General features: G+C 47.3%; 1 protein-coding gene across 5 annotated transcripts in view; it reads left to right on the forward strand.

The window, feature by feature from the left end:
- Positions 1 to 20,831, forward strand: part of SETDB1 (SET domain bifurcated histone lysine methyltransferase 1) — a 51,834-nt gene that overhangs the window by 23,608 nt on the left and 7,395 nt on the right. For all 5 annotated transcript variants that reach the window (XM_066609201.1, XM_066609199.1, XM_066609204.1 and 2 more), the window contains 11 exons: positions 80 to 153; positions 2,485 to 2,675; positions 3,580 to 3,709; positions 3,802 to 3,928; positions 5,534 to 5,821; positions 8,223 to 8,801; positions 11,327 to 11,443; positions 14,258 to 14,427; positions 16,097 to 16,635; positions 20,358 to 20,386; positions 20,484 to 20,610. In XM_066609201.1, coding sequence (XP_066465298.1) covers positions 80 to 153; positions 2,485 to 2,675; positions 3,580 to 3,709; positions 3,802 to 3,928; positions 5,534 to 5,821; positions 8,223 to 8,801; positions 11,327 to 11,443; positions 14,258 to 14,427; positions 16,097 to 16,635; positions 20,358 to 20,386; positions 20,484 to 20,610 — 2,371 coding nt within the window. The remainder of the gene's footprint in view (positions 1 to 79; positions 154 to 2,484; positions 2,676 to 3,579; positions 3,710 to 3,801; positions 3,929 to 5,533; positions 5,822 to 8,222; positions 8,802 to 11,326; positions 11,444 to 14,257; positions 14,428 to 16,096; positions 16,636 to 20,357; positions 20,387 to 20,483; positions 20,611 to 20,831) is intronic.

Consider the following 20,831-nt stretch of genomic DNA (forward strand, 5'->3'; position numbering starts at 1 on the left):
ACATTGGGAAAACTATGCCCACAAGTGTAATATCACCGACTGAGTCTTTGGTTTGATTCTGCTAACTCCTATTTCTTAGGTATCTGATCTTCTTTGACGATGGCTACGCTTCATATGTCACGCAGTCCGAACTGTACCCTGTCTGCAGACCACGTGAGTCTTATTGTTGTATACCCCAGATATACCTTGCACTAGACGTGTCCTTTTAAGTCTGGAAACGCTTCTTGGGAGATTAAAGGGGTTCTCTGAGATCTTTTTTTTTTTTTTCTATAAATCACATATCCCCCTGCCATAAATGGCAAATGGTATATACTCCCATCTTTTTGCTGTGTCAAGTGCCGCCGATCCTGGTCTCCCTCGTGATGTCATGTTTACAGGCTGCCGTAGCCAGTAGTGACCGAGCTCGGCGATCAGCCAGTTCTTTGTGATTCATCCCAATGGGAAAGTGCGTGCACAGAGCCGGCTGAAGTGCTTCACGCTGTGTGCACGCTCCAACCTTGTGGGGGCACTACGCTAGAACTGGGCACTCGGTGAGTATCAAACACGGCTCCCCGAGACTCCCTGTTCCATCCCCTTTTGAGCCTTATTACTTAGTTTATGGGACTCAAAGGTGATGACCGGTTTCCTTTAAGGTGGCCATGCACCAGATATCGGTCAACAGTTATTCCTGCCAACCCACTCCAGCCCTTTACCTGCAAATGTGCAGAAAGAAGGGAATAAGCAGCTGAGCATCGTTACTGATCGGGACTGTTAACCCTTGCAATGCCACTGTCACATCTGACAGTGGCATTTAAATCCGTACGCCCCCCCCCCCCCCCCCCACGCGGTGAGATCGGAGTAGTCACGTGGGTGTCATGGAAGCTGGGGTCCTTCTGAAAGTCCCCAGGGCTGTAACGGCAGAATGCCTATCAAGCCATCCCTGTGGGATGTCAGAATGCAGTATGATGTAATGCTATGGCATTACATCATACTGCATAAGCGATCTAAGCATCGCATGTTGTAGTCCCCCAGGAGGACTGAAAGCCTAAGGGAAAATAAGAACAATAAAGTTTTTTGTTTTTTTTTAAGTAATAAAAGTTCAAAAAACACCCCTTGTGCCATATTTACAATAAAAAAAATCTAAATAATAAAACATAAAATACATATTTGGTATCGCTGCGTTCGTGAACGTCCGTTCTATCAAAGTAATGCATTATTTAACGCGCACGGTGAACGTCGTCCGGAAAAAAAAAAAAACTCCTGAAATTTTTTGGAGTCACACTGTTGCCAAGAAAAAAATCTAATAAAAAGTGATCAAAAAGTCCTATGTGTTTCAAAATGGTACCAACGAAAAAATTGGCAGGACGTACTGCACAATGAGCCCTCGCACAACTATATTAACGGGAAAGTAAAAAAGTTATTGTGCGCAGAAGATGGAGACAGAAAATAATTTTAAAAAATTAAATATCTTTAAAAAAAAAATTGTAGTACAGCGGAAAAAAAAAATTGAGTTTGGTGTTGTAGTAATCGTACGGACCCATAAAATAAAGTTATCAGGTCATTTTTGTTGCAGTTTGTGCGCCGTAGAAGCAAGTCGCACTGACAGATGGCGGAATATCGTTTTTTTCCCATTTCTCTCCACTTAGAATTTTTTTTACGTTTTTTTAGTGCATTATATGGTACAATAAATAGCACCATTGAAAAATACAACTCGTCCCGCAAAAAACAACAAGCCTCATACAGCGACGTCAATGGATAAATAGAGGAGTAATGATTTTTTAAAAGGGGGGAGAAAAAAACGAAAATGAAAAAAAGCAAAAAAGTGTGGTCACTAAGGGGTTAAGAGTAGTGCAAACCAATACACATTGAATGGTTGGCTAGTGCTGTGGAAATTGGTGGGTTTAGCCAACATTCATCTAATATGCCACCGTTGCAGCTCAGGACTGACATATGTCTGTTTAAGGGTAAGGAGACCCTGCTCTCTGCTTGAGAATGTGGTTTCGCCTCCCTCAGTAGCACTGTGTAATGCCAGTGGGACACAATGGAATTGCATCCTGTAGACCCCCACACACAGTGGTCTCAAGGTGGGAGATGGAGGAGAGCCCATGCAGCACAATGAAGGGACGAGATCCCACAGTGTGAGGGCATCCGTTTCTGCAGAGTCCATGGGAGGTTCCTCAGGGGCTATATTGGTGTCTGGAGAAAGGGAAAGCTGTGAAGGAAAGATCTGTGCTGCTTCAGGTAACGATGGTTAGATCTCTCATGCAGCATGTATTACTAACACACAGACACAGTATGGAGATGGCAGCCTGACACTTGGTGCAACTCCTAGATAGCAAATTACGAAGATCCTCCCTTCTATAAAATTAGGAAAATACTGAATGGAATTTACCGTGTTGTCCGTGTGACTACCAGCATGACATTGCAGCTTCCATTTAGCTTGTCGCCCAACGTCCCCCAACAACATTGGAGCACATTACTAAGAAACGCCATATTCTTCCACAGTCACCAAAACCTGGGAGGACATCGAAGATGTGTCGTGTCGAGACTTCATTGAAGAATATGTCACCGCCTACCCCAATCGCCCAATGGTTCTGCTCAAGAGCGGTCAGCTGATCAAGACTGAGTGGGAAGGGACCTGGTGGAAATCCAAAGTGGAAGAAGTAGATGGCAGCCTAGTGAAGATCTTGTTTCTGGTAAGGAAGGGCCTTGTTGGCTTTCTCACATTTGCCCAGACTACTTCTTACCTTTTTTATTTGGCCCAAGGGCTACATATTACATTTTGGGTGTTTTTGCAGTATAATTCTCCTCCTTTTCTTAAGTAGATGTATGTTGCTAGGCACCTGGTATATAGAAGTGTATGCAAGTTATCTGTATCCCATTGTGTATCCCTCTCTTGGCTATTGTTTGTAGAAGTGGTAAAGACATGTTGCTAATGAGTTAAAGCCCATGGGCATTTTGGGGGGGGAGGGTGGGGTGCATTTGTTTTCATTTAAATGCATGTATTTTGCCCTTCTTTTTTTCTTTGCTTTGTTTTTTTTTCCCTCTGCAACTTTTACATATCGCTGTATGTAGTAAACTGCAGACTATGGGTGCATTCACACGACCGTATATCGGCTGGGTTTTCACGCCCAGCCGATATACGGCGTCTGTCTCTGCAGGGGGAGGAGGCTGGAAGAGCCGGGAGCAGTGCTCTGAGCTCCCGCCCCTCTCTGCCTCCTCTCCGCCCCTCTGCACTATTTGCAATGAGAGTAGGCGGAAAAGGGGTGGGGCTAAGTTTCGTGAATTGGCTCTGCCCCTGTCCCGCCTTTCCTCATTGAAAATAGTGCAGGGGGTGGAGAGAAGGCAGAAAGGGGGCGGGAGCTCAGAGCACTGCTCCCGGCTCTTCCAGCCTCCCCCATCCTGCAGAGAGAGATGCCGTATATCGGCTGGGCAGGAAAACCCAGCCGATATATACGGTCGTGTGAATGCACCCTAAGTCACAGTAGGAGATCTGTCAGTGAGGCTGGACTGATAGTTTTCAACCCTTATCTCTTCTCTCCTGCATCTCTGAGCTGACGATCTACATATTTACAAGTCTCCATTCACTTCATATTTCAGGATGACAAGCGATGTGAATGGATCTACCGAGGATCCACTCGTCTGGAGCCCATGTTCAGCATGAAGACTTCCACGGCTAGTACTCAAGAGAAAAAACAAGCAGGGCAGCAGAGAACGCGCCCCAACGTGGGTGAGTATTTCCTAGACCCTTCTGTACAAGAAGTTCTTTGCCCCTTCTGACTGGGTATAATCAGTGCTGTCTCCTGTTCCCTCTGTATCCAGGTGCCGTACGGAGTAGAGGGCCGGTAGTACAGTATACGCATGACCTAACTGGGAGCGAGTCTCCATTCAAGCCTGTGGAGCCATCCTCTCCTCAGTCAATACCATCGCCACAGCTTATCGACACTGAGTAAGTCTGACTATGGATAATGGGGAAACAAGCGTCGCATGGCTCCAGTCCTGATTTAGAACATTTCTTTTTGGTGAGGCACATGGGGCTTTTGTATCATTTAAAATCGGAGTGGATATCCATTAATTTGTAGGTTTATTCTATAAAAATTGCTCAAAAACAGGGGAAAAAACCCAGCACAAAATGTATACTCCTAAAATGAAACCCCTTCTGTTCTGTACATTCAAATCATGAAAACGGGGAATCAGATCTACTCAAAAGCCATACTTATTGATCCAGAGGTACATGGACTGGTCCAAACAGAAGAAAACCGCTATATGGGGAGAGGCAAAAAGCTGATGAACAACCACTCGCACTGCTTCGTATCATACTTCCACACATGTAAGACTTGTATAGCGTACCAGTTATGCCGCAGCCTATTAATGATGCCCTTAAAGGGGTTTTCTGAGCAGAAACTACTATTGGTGACTTATCCTCAGAATAGGTCAATAGTTAATCGCTGGAGATTCAGTAACATCCTGATCACCTGATCTGCTGGCCAGCGGCGCAGGATGTCATCATAGGGGCGACGGTGGAAGTGCCATAGCTTGCTTTACTCCCATTGACAGCAATGGGAACTGAAGCCAGTTATTGGACCTCCACCTTTGACAACCGGGTCGGACACAAGTGTATTATCCGCTTCAGCCCCCATTTATTTTAATGGGAGTGAAGCTAGCTATGTCACTTCTGCCACCATCTGCTATGATGACGTCCAGCCCCACTGCACTGACAGCAAGCGGGCAGTACTAATGTCCCCGGCTATCCCAGCTTCTTGGGACCAGACTGCTTCTGCAAAACTAATAGTATGTGGTATTGGTAAATATTTTGGCCAATATATGCAGCCTCACCACCCGCATGAGGGCTGTCGTATAACATTACAAATAAATCCCTGTTCTCGTTATTTATAAGTAATGTTAATATAAGGACTCTCGACAATGAGGACCCTTGACACAGATTGCAGGCTTACTTATATTGGCCAGAATACTAATACGTTGTATTACCTTTACAAAAGCAGTCTGGCCCTGAGATACCGGTAAGCCTGGAGTGTTAGTACTCTGTGTCGTACCCTTAGAAGGTGCAGGACATCCCACCTGACATAATAGTTTGGGCATCACTAATGGGCGGTAAGCTTGTATGGTGCACCACGTGTGCCTGTGTGACTGGCAACCTATAGAAGCCTTATCTGTCTGCAGGTATAATACTAAGCGCCCCCTTCCCAGAAACTGGTGACCGTACCTTCCCTTGAATCTGTTTCAGTATGCACAGCCTTTTTCTGTGATGTTTGCATAGCAATGTGAAAAATACGTACCCAGCGTGGCATCGCTATGGTGTGTGATGCTGATCCGTACCCTCTCTACTTGCCTCCGCACAGGAAAGCCTTCTACAGTCACGGCATTCCCAAATAACTGCAGTGCTTCTGCATTCGGGAAGGCAACACTTGATATCAGTTTTTCTTATTCAAGACTTGCGATTGAACTGATGGTTTCCTGCCAGCATGTTTTGAGCAGTTTATTAAAGAGGTGGTCCGCTGTATAAATCCAACTATTAATTTTTCTTTTATTTCAGCTCTGACAGCCAACAGGCGCAGTCTAAGAAGCAAGTGGCCAAGAAAAGTACGTCATTCCGTCCTGGCTCTGTGGGTTCTGGACAATCCTCTCCAATACCCACTGAGCCCGTCACTACATTACGCCCCCTTCTTCCAAACCAACCTAACCAGCAACTCAACCAGACGTTTCAGCCCATCCAAACAGTGCAGACAATCCAAACGATTCAGGCTTTTCCGACTATTCAGACCATTCAGACTATTCAACCCAATCAGACCATCCAAACCATACAAATGGTGCAACCCAATAGGTGAGTTTTGGTTTTCTTACTACGAGACCTGAAATATTGATCCCTAGCATAACTTGTTGGTAATGAAAGACGAGCGTTACAGGTCTGTAACTTTGGAGCGACACAAAGGGGATCAGGACAGCGCCTCTATGGATGGAGATGTTGTTTGCAGTCCGATCTTTACAGAGAAGGCTTACAAGAGTTTTTCATAGTGTCCATAGTGTGTACATGGGGAAGGTGCTTGTGGTGAAGGACACCCTGTCCCAAAGAACGTCCAAACAGAGCAAATTCAAGGAGGATTTCTGGGGTGTCAGATGTTCCCCAGAGAGAAGTATAGACAAACCAATATCAAGAAAAACCAAGACTCCTACGCTAAATACTTGGTGTTTTCCTGCCAGGAGTCTTGTTTTTTCTTGATACTGGTTTGTCTATATTTGGAGCGACACAGGTCTCCATTGGAGTTGTACACTAAACAATAGGATATTTTTAAGACCTGACTTTTTTTGTTTCTCTGCTGTGTCACTGGGAAATACCGCAAAGACCTCGGGGTATAGCTCCTGCCACTAGGAGGCGGACACTAAGTAAAGGAATAGTTCACTACTCCTACCAGCTATACCCCTCCTGCAGCCACTCGGCTAAATCCGTTTTAGCTTAGTGTCCATAAGAGGCAGACCAACCGTGACCCGCCAGCAATGATCTTCTCGCTCAAATTTCCTGGGTTCCCCTCCCCACCAAAGGGAGGTGAGAAATACCAAAGGATCAGGTTGGGTATCGATACCCAGTATGATGACCCATAGTTTCCCATTATTCCAGCCCCCTGTCTGTCTTCTACCTTTCCCCTCTTCTGTGACTCGCCCGCTCTTGTGCCACGATCAGGAGGTGAGCCTGCACGCTGTTACCTTGCTGGGTGCATATAATCCCCCTTGGTGGTGGCCTTTCCTGGGCTGTGCCGTGTTGATCGGGAGTTTCCAGCGGTATTTCTACAGATGGTCCGCCTGGTAGCTTCTGGTTGCCACGACCCGCACTAAACTTCAGTTGTGCGACGCTCACTCCCAGTACATAAAATGCTACCGTTGAAAAATAAACTTATATAACTTTTAAACCTTTTTAAGTTGGCTGAAATCTGAAACCAACCCACTTGTGCCATTTGCTTTTTTGGTTCTGTTTTTATAGTATGCACGGTATAGTAAAAAGGACACGTAAGATTATGGCAATACCCATTTAACATTGTTATTGTTTTATTACTTCTAAAAAAGAAAAACCTCTTTATTTAGAATAAAACGCTCTGTCACGATCTTCTGACTATGATAACCTTACTAGTTGCTGATGGTCACCTAATCTCTATATCCTGTAATATCATAGCGCTCTAGAAAGACATCAAGTCCCTCTTAAACTCCTCTATGGATTTTGCCATCACCATGTCCTCAGGCAGAGAGTTCCACAGTGTCACTGCTCTTACAGTAAAGAACCCCCTTTTTATGTTGGTGATGAAACTTGCTTTCTTTTAGACGTAGCGGATGCCCTCTTGTTACCGTCGTGGTCCTGGGTATACACAGATCCTGGCAGAGATCCTTGTATTGTCCCCTCATGGATTCATACATTTATTTACAGTTATTTGGTCGCCCCTTAGCTGCCTTTTTTCCGGGGTGAATAATCCCAGTTTTGGTGCCTCTCTGGGTATTCCAGTCTCTTCATTCCATGTATTAGTTTAGTTGCCCTTCTTTGAACCCCTCCAGCCCTGTAACATCTTTCCTGAGCCCCGGTGACTAGAATTGTACGCAGTATTCCATGTGAGGCCTGAAAAATGCCTTATATAGTGGGAGGATAATGTTCTCGGCCCTCGCCCCTATTTATTGGCTTTCAGCAGCTGACTGGCATTGGTTACTCCAGTTTAGTCTACAAGCCACTAGTACCCCCAGGTCTTTTTCCATATCACCTTTCCCTAGCAGCACCCCATTTAGTGTATATTGGTGACATCCGTATCTCCTGCCCATGTGCAGAACCTTACATTTATCCACATTGACCTCCACCCCCCCCCCCCCCGGCTTATCTCCGTCCCTTTGTAGCCGCACATTGTCCTCCGTTGCATTGATTATATTGTATAATTTTGTGTCATCTGCAAATACTGATATTTTGCTGTGCAGCCCCTCTATCAGGTCATTCATAAATGTATTGAACAGGATGGGGCCTAATACTGAACCCTGTGGTGCGACGGCAAGCCAGTTCCTTACCCAGATACACACGTTTTCGCCCAGACCGAGCTAATCTACAATGTACAGTTTGATTAACCCTTTGATTATCTATCTATCTTATCCGCACACTTGCAGATGCCACTTTATGATCCGGTATAGGTGGTTGACATGAGAATCCTTAAAACAAACCCCCTCAGTGATCCCCTTGTTTGTTTTTTCTCCCGTTACAGATTTGTCACCACTAATATTCCGTTCCAGATTATCCAAACAAATCAAATGCCGACAGAAATTAATTACAGAGCCCCCATGGAGAAACTCTTCTACCTACCTCATTCATGCAGCCACAACTGCTTGTCGCGTGTCCGTGTCGTCTCCCACAGAGGCAAGAACCCCCTGCTGATCCCGCTGCTCTACGACTTCCGGCGAATGACCGCCAGGAGGCGCGTCAACCGCAAGATGGGATTCCACGTCCTCTACAAAGGACCGTGTGGGCTGAGCCTGCGTACGATGCCGGAAATAGAGCGATTCCTCTTCGAGACGCACTGCGACAAACTGTTTTTAGAAATGTTCTGCCTTGACCCCTACGTGTTTGTGGACCGCAAGTTCCAGCCTCAGAAACCTTTTTACTACATCCCAGACATCACCTATGGCAAGGAGGACGTGCCACTATCCTGTGTTAATGAGATAGACCGGACACCCCCTCCGCAGGTGGACTACAGCAAGGAGCGCATCCCCGGGAGAGGAGTCTTTATTAACACGGGCTTGGACTTCCTGGTGGGATGTGACTGCACAGATGGATGCCGAGACAGGTAAGAGGAGAGTGCTAGCCGCTCCATGCATTGATGGCTTGTAGGTAGGTAGATATTTAAGGGGGGGGGGGGGGTGGAATTAACAGTCGCTGGCTGAACACTCCGTCCCCCCTTCTGCACATGTGCTGGTTGGCTCAGCAAGAGTGGAGATCCACGTGGGTCTTCACAAGGACGAGGCAGTTGTGGTCTTGAGTCACTTGGTAAGTTGTATGAGAAGTAACTCTCTGCCCATCTGAAGACTTGTAAGGAATCTAGTAACCATAGCTTTGAGGATGGTACATATGCCTTCCTATGGGCTGCATTTAAATTGGATTTAAAGGCCTTGTGCCAAAATATAAAGTTATCACTTACCCACAGATTAGGGAATAGTATTATGATCATTGGGGTCCAACGTCTTGGACCCTCGTCAATTCCAAGAACAGGGTTCTGCATGAATGCTTGGACCGTGCCAGCCATCTGAAAAGTTCTTTCTAAGTCAGCCCCTCTGCCTTTGATTAATGTAGACCTGGTCCTGGACGGTAGAGCGGGAGGGGCACGAGCGCAGAGAAACCTGATGCCTGCCCACAGCAGGGCAAAACAAATGGTCTATCTGCCTCCTCCCACTCTGACATCATCCACGGCTATCGTAGGCATAGAAGGGACTCCTCAGGTGGCTGGCACGGTTCGGGCATGTCCAGCAGACTGTTAAACTCTCATTATCCTATGACATGGGATGTTTAGATAATACTTTCCTTTATTATACAGGTCTAACGGGCAATTATAGTTACACGTCCAGAGGGGCGGTTTTGTGGCTGACAGCCCTGCGATGACTTAGTACCATGAAAGGGGCTGCTCTGTTAGGACATACATCCCCTATATAAGTTAGACCAATCGTGCCCGACCTTTTGGCGTCTTTGGGCCGCCTTGGGAGTAGGAAGAGTTGTTTTGGGCCACATATTACCTACTCAAACACTGATGAGACGCATGGGAATCCTGCAGGTGGCTTCAGCCCATTGACAGCGCTGCATCCGCCTGCAGATCGATGGCAAAAACTGCAGCAGAAAGCCATGGATTTTGTTGCAGTTTCTAGAGGTAGCATTCACATGTGAAAACGGCGCTGTGCGAATGTCCCTTGGCGCGCGTTCACACAGCATGGGTTCGCTGCAGAAGGTCCACAGGGGATATTCTGCAGAAGATCGCAGCTGAAAGTCTGTATCAAAACCTGCACCAGTTGGTGTGGAACTCGGCCTCTCATTTAGAGAAGGGCGATGCTGCAGGGTATCCGCTAAAATGGACGTGCTGTGAATTTAAATTCCAGACCGAATGTCCATTTCTGCACGGGCTTTGGGCAGATTTTTATCCTTAGAATGTGGACAGGATTTTACAAATCTCATCCCTTTTTCTGTAAATGCCATGGATTTGCCCGTGTGAACATGACCTCAGGGTTCAAATCCATCAATGCCCACCTGAGACAGCAGCTGCATAGTTTATGAACTACTGTGTGAACTGGGCCACCGCTCATTAACGCACAGACTGGCTGGCCTTAGCAGAATTAGAGAAGGGGCAGGAAGAAGCAGCGCCAACAATGGTGCCAGGCGGCTCACCGCTGCTCCGCTGAGTACGGCCTAACGCCTCCAGGCTGGTGGTGCATCATGGGATCAGCACAGACCAACGAGGGAGTTCGCGGGCTTAGACTTGGCCAGCGTGGCCCCTACTGGCTGTCCCCTCCACCATCACTCTCCTACAGATTGCAGCAGCAGTGACTGAACTGTAAGTGCCTGTCCCTGAGCTTGTCCCCTTGCCTGCCAGTGTCCCACACAGTTGGGTAGGCACCCCGCTGGGGTTTTTGTATACAGGGCTGGTTGCACGTAGTTATGTTGTCACTGACCGTGGCCGCCTTATGCATGAGGAAGCACAGCAGCCGGCCCATATGACTGTATGCCACCGACAGGCCACGGATTGGACACCCCTGAGTTACAGTATCGTGCGACTTGCCAGCAGCGGCTGGGCTCCGGAAGACTTGTGCCGTCCATCTATATATGTGGGCAGACGTGAATGACCACCATATAGCACTACATTTCTTCACTAGTGGGAAGTGAGCTGCGTCCACCTTTCAGATTAAAGGGACGGTCTATAGTGTGGGAATCCCTTTTAGGCCATTTTAACATCTGTGAATTTTTGCATCTGTATTCATAAGCCCACATTGGCAGTGAGCCATAAACGGAGAACGTTCCGGGGAAAGATCTGCGCCTGTGCCAGGTTTCAGGCCCCGTCCTAGTTTTGGCTTACAAATGGTGATGCACGCTACTGAGCACGGCATGCCTGTGCGAATGCGACCCTAAGAAATAACTCCGCTTCAAAGAAACAAAATGGCATTCAGGGGTGCGGCGCGTCTCTATTTACGTTGTGTTCACGAATCGGATGTATGGGGGTGTTTCCAAAGTTGTGTTTTCTATAAAGTGAAGTTGTCCTGCCATGTCTGATTCTCTGGTGCGTCGTCTTCACATGGAGGAGTTTCCATTAAAACCTATACTTTGTGTTTTCAGGTCCAGATGTGCTTGTCACCAGCTGACAATTGACGCCACGGGCTGCACACCTGGGGCACAGGTGAACACGGCAGCGGGTTACACTCACAAGAGGCTGGAGGAATGTCTTCCTACTGGGTAAGTGCTGGGGACCCCACCAGTTAGCTTCTGGCCTCCCGGGTAAGCAGGGGTTAACGCTGATTGCGGCATTTATCAAATCAAAGCGGAATTAACGAGATTTAAAGGGATGTACAGGATTAGGAGATGTTATCTGCGGTTTTCAAAAACGGTGCCACACCTGTCCACGAGTTATCGTTGGTCTTGCAACTTGGCTCCATTATAGTGAATGGGCTTAAGTCTTGAGTGAAGCAGCGGACTGCTCGCTCATTGCACAAAAGCTCCATCTCCGTCCTTGTGCGGAGAGGCGAGGGTCCTTTGTTCCCAAGAACCAATGCAGCCGTGGACAATACAAGATGGCGTCTTCCAATATTGACAGATTGTAACGTAAAGGAATGGCCGAGGTTTAATTCTCCGGATGATAAAGCTTGATGAGATACAAATCCATTATCAGATCCTCCACTGGATGGTCGGCCCCATTGGTGGTTACAAATGATCACCGATCACAGCGGGGAAGATCCTACAGTTCAGTGTATATAGGACCGTAGATAAGAAGTAAGCCGACGCCTAATAGGAAAGAAGGTTATTGTGATAGGAAGGATAAAGTTGGGAAGAATGGAGGCGCCTCCTATCTCTATCATGTCCTCATTCCCTGGAAGGATCAGCGGTCCCTGAACATGTGGAGGAAGAGACGTAGATCCGGTGATCGGACCATCAGAAGGTGATTCTAACACTCAGGTGGGATCACACGGAGCACAATTGCTGTGGAATTACCTTCACACCCTCCACGCGGAAATTCCGTGGCGTTTATAGTAGCAGCGAAGTGGTCGACATTTTGAAAATCTTGTCCACAAGCTGCGGAAATAAACTGCACAAAACCCCTGCAGAAATGGATTTTGGGTGTGGAGTTCGAATCCTCGGCTTGTCAGTTTTATCGCCGTCTCTTAACGAGGGGGTGAATCCTGCACAGGAATTTGCTAGGAAACCGGCTTCAAAACCTGCACCAAATGGTGCAGGTTTGCAGACAGGCTTTCCATAGCTGATCTGCAGCGGGATGCCCGCTGGAAGTCAACCCCGCATGGACCCAGCCTCACCATATAGAAAACCTTCAAGTCTGGTCTCCCATCACCTTACATGGTGGCCATTTCAGAAAGCCCCTGAGAAATGTTCTGCAAACATTAATTCTTCCCCTCCCTGATACGTCTTCAATATTGGGGGCTCTGTGCTGTGGGCGCTCCTAGAAATACTATATAAAACCGTCCATCCTATTCTAGGCTTCCATAGTCTTACGGGGTGTCACATGTAAAGCACTAATCCCCGATCCACAGGGTAGGTGATCAGTTGGTTCTGACTGCTGGGACCTTCACCAGACAATGGAACAGGGTTCCTGAAGGTGCCTGAAGGAATGGAGTGGTGGTCATTCATCTCTATGGGACCACAGGGGATAGCGGAGAACAAGCACTCGGTTATCTCTGGTGGTCCCATTGAAATGGATGCAGCGGTACTGTGCACATATATGACCACCACTCCAGTTATACAGTGACCCTAATTCTATGTCGTACTGGTGCTAGTACTATGTGTAGAAGAAAGACGCAGCTAATCCATAGCACGTTCAGGGGCAAATGACAAAAGGTATTGTAGAAAGGGGGGTCATTCACCATGGACGGATCTACTATTGGGGAATATCTAATGGACTACCAAGATCAGAAGCCATGACCTAGGCATATAGACTACATCTGAAGGATATAACCCTAACGTCAGGACCAGAGGTGCACCAGAGCTCAGAGGGGTTGTCGCCTGCACAGGGCGCCTGTAGGATTGCTGGCTCTGCTCGCTAGCTGAAGATGGGATCATAGACTTTCTATTGACTTCAGCTAGCGATCAGTGACAGCGCTTCTGCTGCTTTGTTGTAGTGATCGTGGGGGTCTCAGACCTGGAATCCCACTGATCAAAACTTCTGACATGTCTCCATGAAATGTCCAATAGTTTCCTGAAAATTGAACTTTGGGAATTGGACTTAAACCTTTGATCTTCTAATCACTCATAGAAGTCCCTGCAATGCTTCTGTACTGTCATGTGATTTGCCCCTCCGTATAAAAGCTTCAATATGTGGTGACTTGGAGGCCATTGTTAGGCCCTCAGCTGCCATAATGACCCATTGCATGTATTGCGTTGTGGGAGGGTGCAGATGGGGGTGACAGAGGGATACCCCGACTGGATAACCACTTGGATGCAGTTGTTGCTATTGACCGCAGCACCTAAAATGAAATGTGGAGATTGGGCCAAGGCTACTGATCTCTACAGGGCCCACAAGTACTTTGATTAACGTGATTGGGCACCCTGAATTCTACATGCTTTACAGATCTAGTATGAGCCAAACTAATGTTTTACCGCACAGAACAGTAGTGCACTGCATGGAAGTTACTGCAGTATACATATGAGACGTCCAGTGTGTGACAACCAGCTAAAGGGAGCAGTGATAAAAAGACGTGAGTTTGCTGGAGGGGCCCTTTAATCCACGGTCTGATAGTCTGATCGCCTGTCACCGGCCACTCAACATCGCAGTGTTCCTAGAATCCCCTTACCAGCAGTCATACATGCGTATGGACAGTCGTGCAGGTTATGTGCTTTGTGCCCAGTAGATCCTGTCAGAAGAAAGCGTTTTTTTGGGGGGATCTCGCCCCTTTATTATCAAGATGTTTCAGGCTCGCCCACAGAGGTTGTAATGAAGCCCTCTGTAGTGGCCCTGAGGCAGGGGGATGTGCAGGACTATGGGGGGCCTAGTGGTATGAATCTGATAAGTGCACCCCTCTTAACGTCTGTTCTCTCTTACAGGGTCTACGAATGCAACAGGAGATGTAAATGCAGCAAAAATCTGTGCAATAATCGTCTGGTGCAGCACGGCCTCCAAGTGCGTCTTCAGCTCTTCAAGACCCAGAACAAGGGCTGGGGGATTCGCTGTTTGGACGATATAGCAAAGGGTTCCTTCGTATGTATATACGCAGGTAGGGATTCCATATGTGCTGCAGCGCGGTTATACGGTAATTCCTTATTGGCTGACTGCCATCTGTGAATGACAGGCGCAGAATGCAGCATGCATGATGTTCCTGAGCTGCAGAGATCTGCTAGCCTGTCGCACATTGCCATCATTCACTTTCAGAACTTCTCATGGGAATTCTCTTAGTGGGTCACTAAAGGGGTTTTCCAGGGAAATACTATTGATGACCTGTCATCAGGATAGGTCATCAATAGTTGATCGGCCGGGGTCTGTCGGCATCAATGGAAGCAATCCGCACGGATTCCGCGGCAAGATAGAGCATGCTCTACGCAATTTGTAACGGCGAATTTGAACGAATAAGCAAAAAATGCGCATGGATGGCTATCATGGAATCCGCAATCCAAATCCGCCCATGTGAGCCTGGCCTTACAGGAACATTCCAACATATCTCAAGTGGTGTTATGTCCATTGCAGGGCCTCCAGGGGGCGTATTGTCTGGTGATCGTGTGAGCCTGTGTCGTGTACCGTCCCCTCAGGCCTCACATTAGTAATTTCTTGCTTTAAAGAGGAAATCCAGCCAATTACCTTTCTGATATGTTATATGTAGAGGACAGGATCATGTAATGGAATGAAAGCGCTTGCAGCCATTCTGCACCGCTCAGAGGTTCCTGGTCACAACATTGGGATTGCACTGCCAGTGATTTCATCGCCTTTTTGCTTATGTCAATTCCAGTAGCAGAAATCTCTGGGCAGTAGCAAAGGGCCACAAGGTAGCGGGGGGTCTGAGAAATCAGAGCAGCGCTAAAAGGGTAACAGAAAATCAGTGGTGGTCCGATCACAGACTTCATATGTATCTATGACATATCAGAAGGCCATTTACATAGGAAAACTGTGTAGGGGCTGTACAGTAAATCAGTGTGAGGCCTCCGCACTGGGATCACTGTGGTAGATGAGGGATCTTATCATAGATTTATACCCTGGTGATTCCCAGTCGGTGTGCTGTGAGCACCACCAGGGGTACCGCAACGCTTCGGTCATAGAACAGAGGGGGTAATGATATTGTCCGTGCTGACACCCCTGCCATCCACTCATTCCAGGTCATATGTTTACACTTGTCTAGGACGGCCGACACAACCTTCAGACAGCATAATCCCTACAGTGCATCGGTAGCGTCAGACTACCCATGCACTGTAACTGCTCTCTGATTGGCCAGAGCTGCTCCCCTGTCACTGTATACAATGTAGTTAGTCAAGTGGCTGACAGTAGGGCCCAGTATGGCCGATTATACGTCGCCTTCCCTCCCTTCCGGAATAGATTTTTGTCGCTTTAAAATAATGTGGATGTGTTGCCCAAAAATTCTGAGCGAATCCCCCAGCGGACACGTCAAACACTAGGTAGGAAGTATGGCCCTCAGTGCCCTCCGAAGAGGAGCATGAGATGATTGTGGTTGCCATCATGTGCCATGAAGATCAGCACTCTGTGTATTCCTATGACGGGCTGTTCTGTGAATGGGATCCATTGGGTGGGTGCTGGGGTTTGAACTTTGGATATGATTACTTTTCAGGTGGGGCTGTGGGGCTTTAAAGGGTTGTCCGGGAGAAAACTATTGGTTGAGTCGCTGCCCTGAACTGTTTAACTGGAGTCCATTATCATTCATCCAATCTGTTTCCATGCAGGTAAGATCCTGACCGATGACTTTGCGGACAAGGAAGGTCTAGAGATGGGTGACGAATACTTTGCTAACTTGGACCACATTGAAAGTGTGGAGAACTATAAAGAGGGTTACGAAAGTGATGTCAAGTCGTCTTCTGACAGCAGCGGTGTAGACCTGAAGGAGGACGAAGAAGAACGCAGCGTTAGCGAGGAACAGGAGGAGTCCAATGAAGACAGCTCAGATGATAACTTTGGGAAGAACGAGGACATTACCACCAGCTCTGTGTGGCGCAGCTATGCCACACGTCGGCAAACCAGGGGGCAGAAGGAAAATGGAACTTCAGAGACCGCCTCTAAGGACTCAGCTTTAGCCAGACAAACCAGCCAGGAGGAGAACACGGACTGCAAACTGCCGGAGGAGACCTCCAAAAATAAGGTGGCTTCTTGGCTGAGCTCTAACACCATGACTGAGACATACATGGACTCTGACAGCCGGTCGTCACTCAAACTGGGAGATGTGCCTGATGCTGGGAAGCTGCCAAAGAAGGAGGAACACGGAAAGGTGAGGAGGGTCTCGTGGTTTGTGTGACCTCAGAAGTTTGTGGGAGTGTTAAAAATACACAATATATACACGCAGGGCGGAAAGAGAAATCTGCACCATCCTGATTTATTATGACATGTGTGAATACGTAGTGATCGCTGCATATTTACACACAATATAGCTGAGATAGGCAGGGAATACATGTATTTGGGCTGTGTAAATACACTGTGTAATACCCGACTCCTGTGTGAGTGAGCCCTTGTAGGGGTTGTTCGTGTCTGAACTATTGATGACCTACCATTAGGATAAGTCATTAGTAGTTGAAAGGTGGGGGTTCACCATTCGGGAACACCGGCGATCAGCTGATGATCGACCTGCTGACAGTGTGTATGGAGCCGGAAACGGACCGCAGCCTGGATTGTTCAAGGCAATACCAACCCGAGCCGCTGCAGTGTATGGTGCTATCTGCTTCCTGCTCTATAAATGCTGGGGGAACAGCTGACGAACTATTGAGGATCGGTCAGAATTGGCTCAGACTCCGCGGCCTCCCTCACGCAGGCGTTTCTGCACAGTGTTTAGCGCTGCTTTTTCAGCCCTGCACTAAACGCTGTACAACTCTCCCATTCATTTTAATGGGGCCGCTCGCACAAGTCTTCAGCGCTGCGCTTTGACAGCGTTGCATGTTCTATTTTTGCCCGTTTTCAGCCCTGTGTTGCCCATTGAAACGAATGAGCAGTGGTTTTAGCGCTTCTGAAAACGCGACACAACTTGGTCCACACTTTTGGCAGCGCTAAACGCCCTAGCCACACTGCCTAAGTAAAAATCAGTACTCTCCTTACAGATGATGTCGCTGTCCTCGGCGGCGCTCTCAGGACTTGTCAGCCGGCAGGGGAACTTTCGTAGTGAAAGGGATTCAAAATCCCTACCTCCAGCGAGAGATTGCTCTGATTGGCTGAGTGACAGCCGTCTAAGCCAATCACAGCCAGCGCTGAATGCGGACAATCACAGCTGTTCATTCATTGAATGGCTGTGATTGGACACATCCAGCGCTAGCTCTGATTGGCTGAGTGACAGCCGTCCGAGCCAATCAGAGCAATCTGCCGACTTCACAAGGTCCCGATAGTGGCGCTGGGGACAGCGATTTCATCTACTAGGGGAGTATGGATTTTTTTTTCTTCTATCAGCAGCCTTGGCTACGTTCTCAGCTATTAGGAAAATGCAGCCAAAAGGCTGGCATAACGCACGCCAGCGCTACTGAAACCGGGTGGAGTCTGCAGTAAACGCTGCGTTTCTGCGAACACCTGTGTGAGGGAGGCCTAAAAAAACATTCTAAAAAACCAGTCCTTAGGATGACCCTTTAACTCCACATTATGCTGCTCTTTAATCACATTGGAGACTATGGTCTTGTCTTGTAAAGCAGCTGGGGCCGGACTGGCCAACCTGAGGGCCGGAGGATCCTCCCATCGGGCGCAGTCTTTGCCATAATAATGGACTACTAACACGGCACGGGCCCAAAGGTCCAGTAGAAAACCATTCCATCTGCAGCCAAGTTGTGAGCCAATGTCTTAACAACTTTAAGCAGAGCGAGCTGGCGGGCATCTGTGATATCAGTAGCCAATAGCAGCATAGACTGGGGTACCTGGATTTGACAACCGCTGTTACCACTCTTGCTGCAGTGATGGTTTCCACAAAGGCCTCATGTCCACGGGCAAATTAAGAATTAAAATTCGGAGCCTTTTTCCCGCACGCGGATCCGCGCCCCATGGGAATGCATTGACCGCCCGCGGGTAGATAAATACCCGCGGATGGTCAATAAAAGTGAATTTAAAAATGTCTGGATCATGAAAAAAAATGGACATGCTCCATTTTAGTGCGGATCACGCGTGCGGGTGTTCATAGAGCATATAGCTTAATTGATCTCCCGCATGAAAAATAGACAATTACAGTGCATCCGCAGCCCAAATCCGCAGCGGATCTGATTTTTCCCTGTGGACATGAGACCTAAGAGATTTTGGAAAATTTTCCGCATATTGTCTAATTAGCATTTTGGGACATCTGCCTGACAAATGGAAGGTAAATGGATGTGGGTACAGCTTGACTCACTATCTATCAATTTGGGGTAATGTCAAATTGGCAAATTGGTCCCGTCAAGGCACCAGTGACTCTGTGACATCTGAGCTCTCGCAGTGTAACTCTGGTCTTAAGGTCCAGATGAATTACATCCTAAGATACTGGAGGAAGCAGTGAGGGTAATTGCTGAACCACTCGCCATAATCTTTGACAAGTCCTGGAGAACAGAAGAAGTCTCAGAAGATTGGAGAAGGGTTAATGTTGTCCCCATCTTCAAAAAAGGGAAGAAGGTGGATCCAGGAAACTACAGGCCTGTCAGCCTGACTTCTATACCGGGAAAGATCTTTGAACAAATTATTAAACAGCATGTACGCAAGTACTTGGATGAAAATTAAGTATTTGCTACAAACCCATGCTAGCTCTGGTTAAACAAGTCCTGCCAGACAAATTTAATTTTCTTCTTTGATCGCATCACTGACTGGGTTGATCAGGGAGATGTGGTGGATATAGTATATCTTGACTTTAATAAAGCATTTGACAAAGTATCTCATACCATGCTTACTGAAAAAATGAGCAAATATGTGATTGACAAGGCAACTGTTAGGTGGATTCACAACTGGCTGAGTGATCGTACTCAGAGGGGTCATAAATGGCTGCACATCCAAGTGGAAGAATGTATCAAGTGGGAACCACAAGGCTCTGTCCTAGGCCCAGTGTTGGTCTACATTGTTATAAATGATCTGGAGGAGGAAATTGATGGGAAACTGATCAAACTTGCCGATGACACAAAGCTAGGAGGGATAGCTAACACTAGGGAAGAGAGAGAGAGAGAGAGAGAGAGGATTTAAAAAGATCTGGAAAAGCTTGCACAGTGGTCAGCGACTAACAGAATGGTATTTAACAAGGAGAAATGCAAAGTCCTGCATCTGGGCAAGAAAAATGATAAAAGCACATACAGAATGGGAGGAATTAGGCTAACTAGCAGCACATGTGAAAAAGACTTGGGTATACTAATAGATCATAGACTGAACATGAGTCAACAATGTGATGCCGCAGCCAAAAAGGCAAACACAATTCTGGGATGTATTAAGAGAAGCATAGAGTCTAGATCACGTGAGGTCATTATCTCCCTCTACTCTTCCTTAGTCAGACCTCATCTGGAATACTGGGTCCAGTTCTGGGCACCCAACATTTAAAAAGACATAGACAAACTGGAGCAAGTTCAGAGAAGAATTACCAGGATGGTGAGCGGTCTGCAAATCATGTCCTATGAGGAACGGGTAAAGGATCTGGGAGTGTTTAGCTGAAGAGAAGGCTGAGAGGAGACTTAATAGCTGTCTACAAATATCTGAAGGGCTGTCACAGTGCAGAGGGATCAGCCCTATTCTCATCTGCACAAGGAAAGACTAGAAGCAATGGGATGAAACTGAAAGGGAGGAGACACAGATTAGATATTAGACAGTGAGGGGGATCAATGAGTGGAACAGGTTGCCATGGGAAGTGGGGAGTTCTACACCTGTCTGGAATGATTTGGTGATCCTGCACTGAGCAGGGGGTTGGACCCGATGACCCTGGAGGTCCCTCCCAACTCTACCATTCTATGTATATATGTATGTATTTTACTTCATATGTTACTGGTTCTAACACACCCCTTATTGTCTGTTACCACGCAGGACACGAATGAAGCTGGCAAGCCTTCTGGGTACGTACAGACAGCAGCTCTGAATAGCCACACATAATGGGAGGTAATGTTTCTTCTATTTGACATCCTGTTCTTTCACAATTTCTTTGGTCTGTAGACATGGAGAAAGTAATAGAGTATACGGTTACAACCCGACCCCAGCGCACCCTCAGGGTATCAGGAGACCAGTCAGCAAAACCTCAATGCACCAGAACCGGCGCCAGTCCAACCCGCAGACTAATGATGTAAGTCCAGCATATTGCACAATTTAGCTTGTTTTCCATTGAAGGGCTTTTCCTCCAAATGGGTTTTCAGTAGTAGATCGGAGTCCGTCCCCCAGGATTCCTGCTAATCGGCTCTTTGCCGAGTGGATGTACTGAATTGATTTTTGCAGGAGTGGACTACTTGGCTTCCATTGCAGCGGCACAGCAGGTATTACAGGCAAAGCTCCAATTGAAGTGCATAA

Source organism: Eleutherodactylus coqui, chromosome 6 (assembly GCF_035609145.1).
Source record: "Eleutherodactylus coqui strain aEleCoq1 chromosome 6, aEleCoq1.hap1, whole genome shotgun sequence".
In the NCBI taxonomy this organism is placed as follows: domain Eukaryota; kingdom Metazoa; phylum Chordata; class Amphibia; order Anura; family Eleutherodactylidae; genus Eleutherodactylus; species Eleutherodactylus coqui.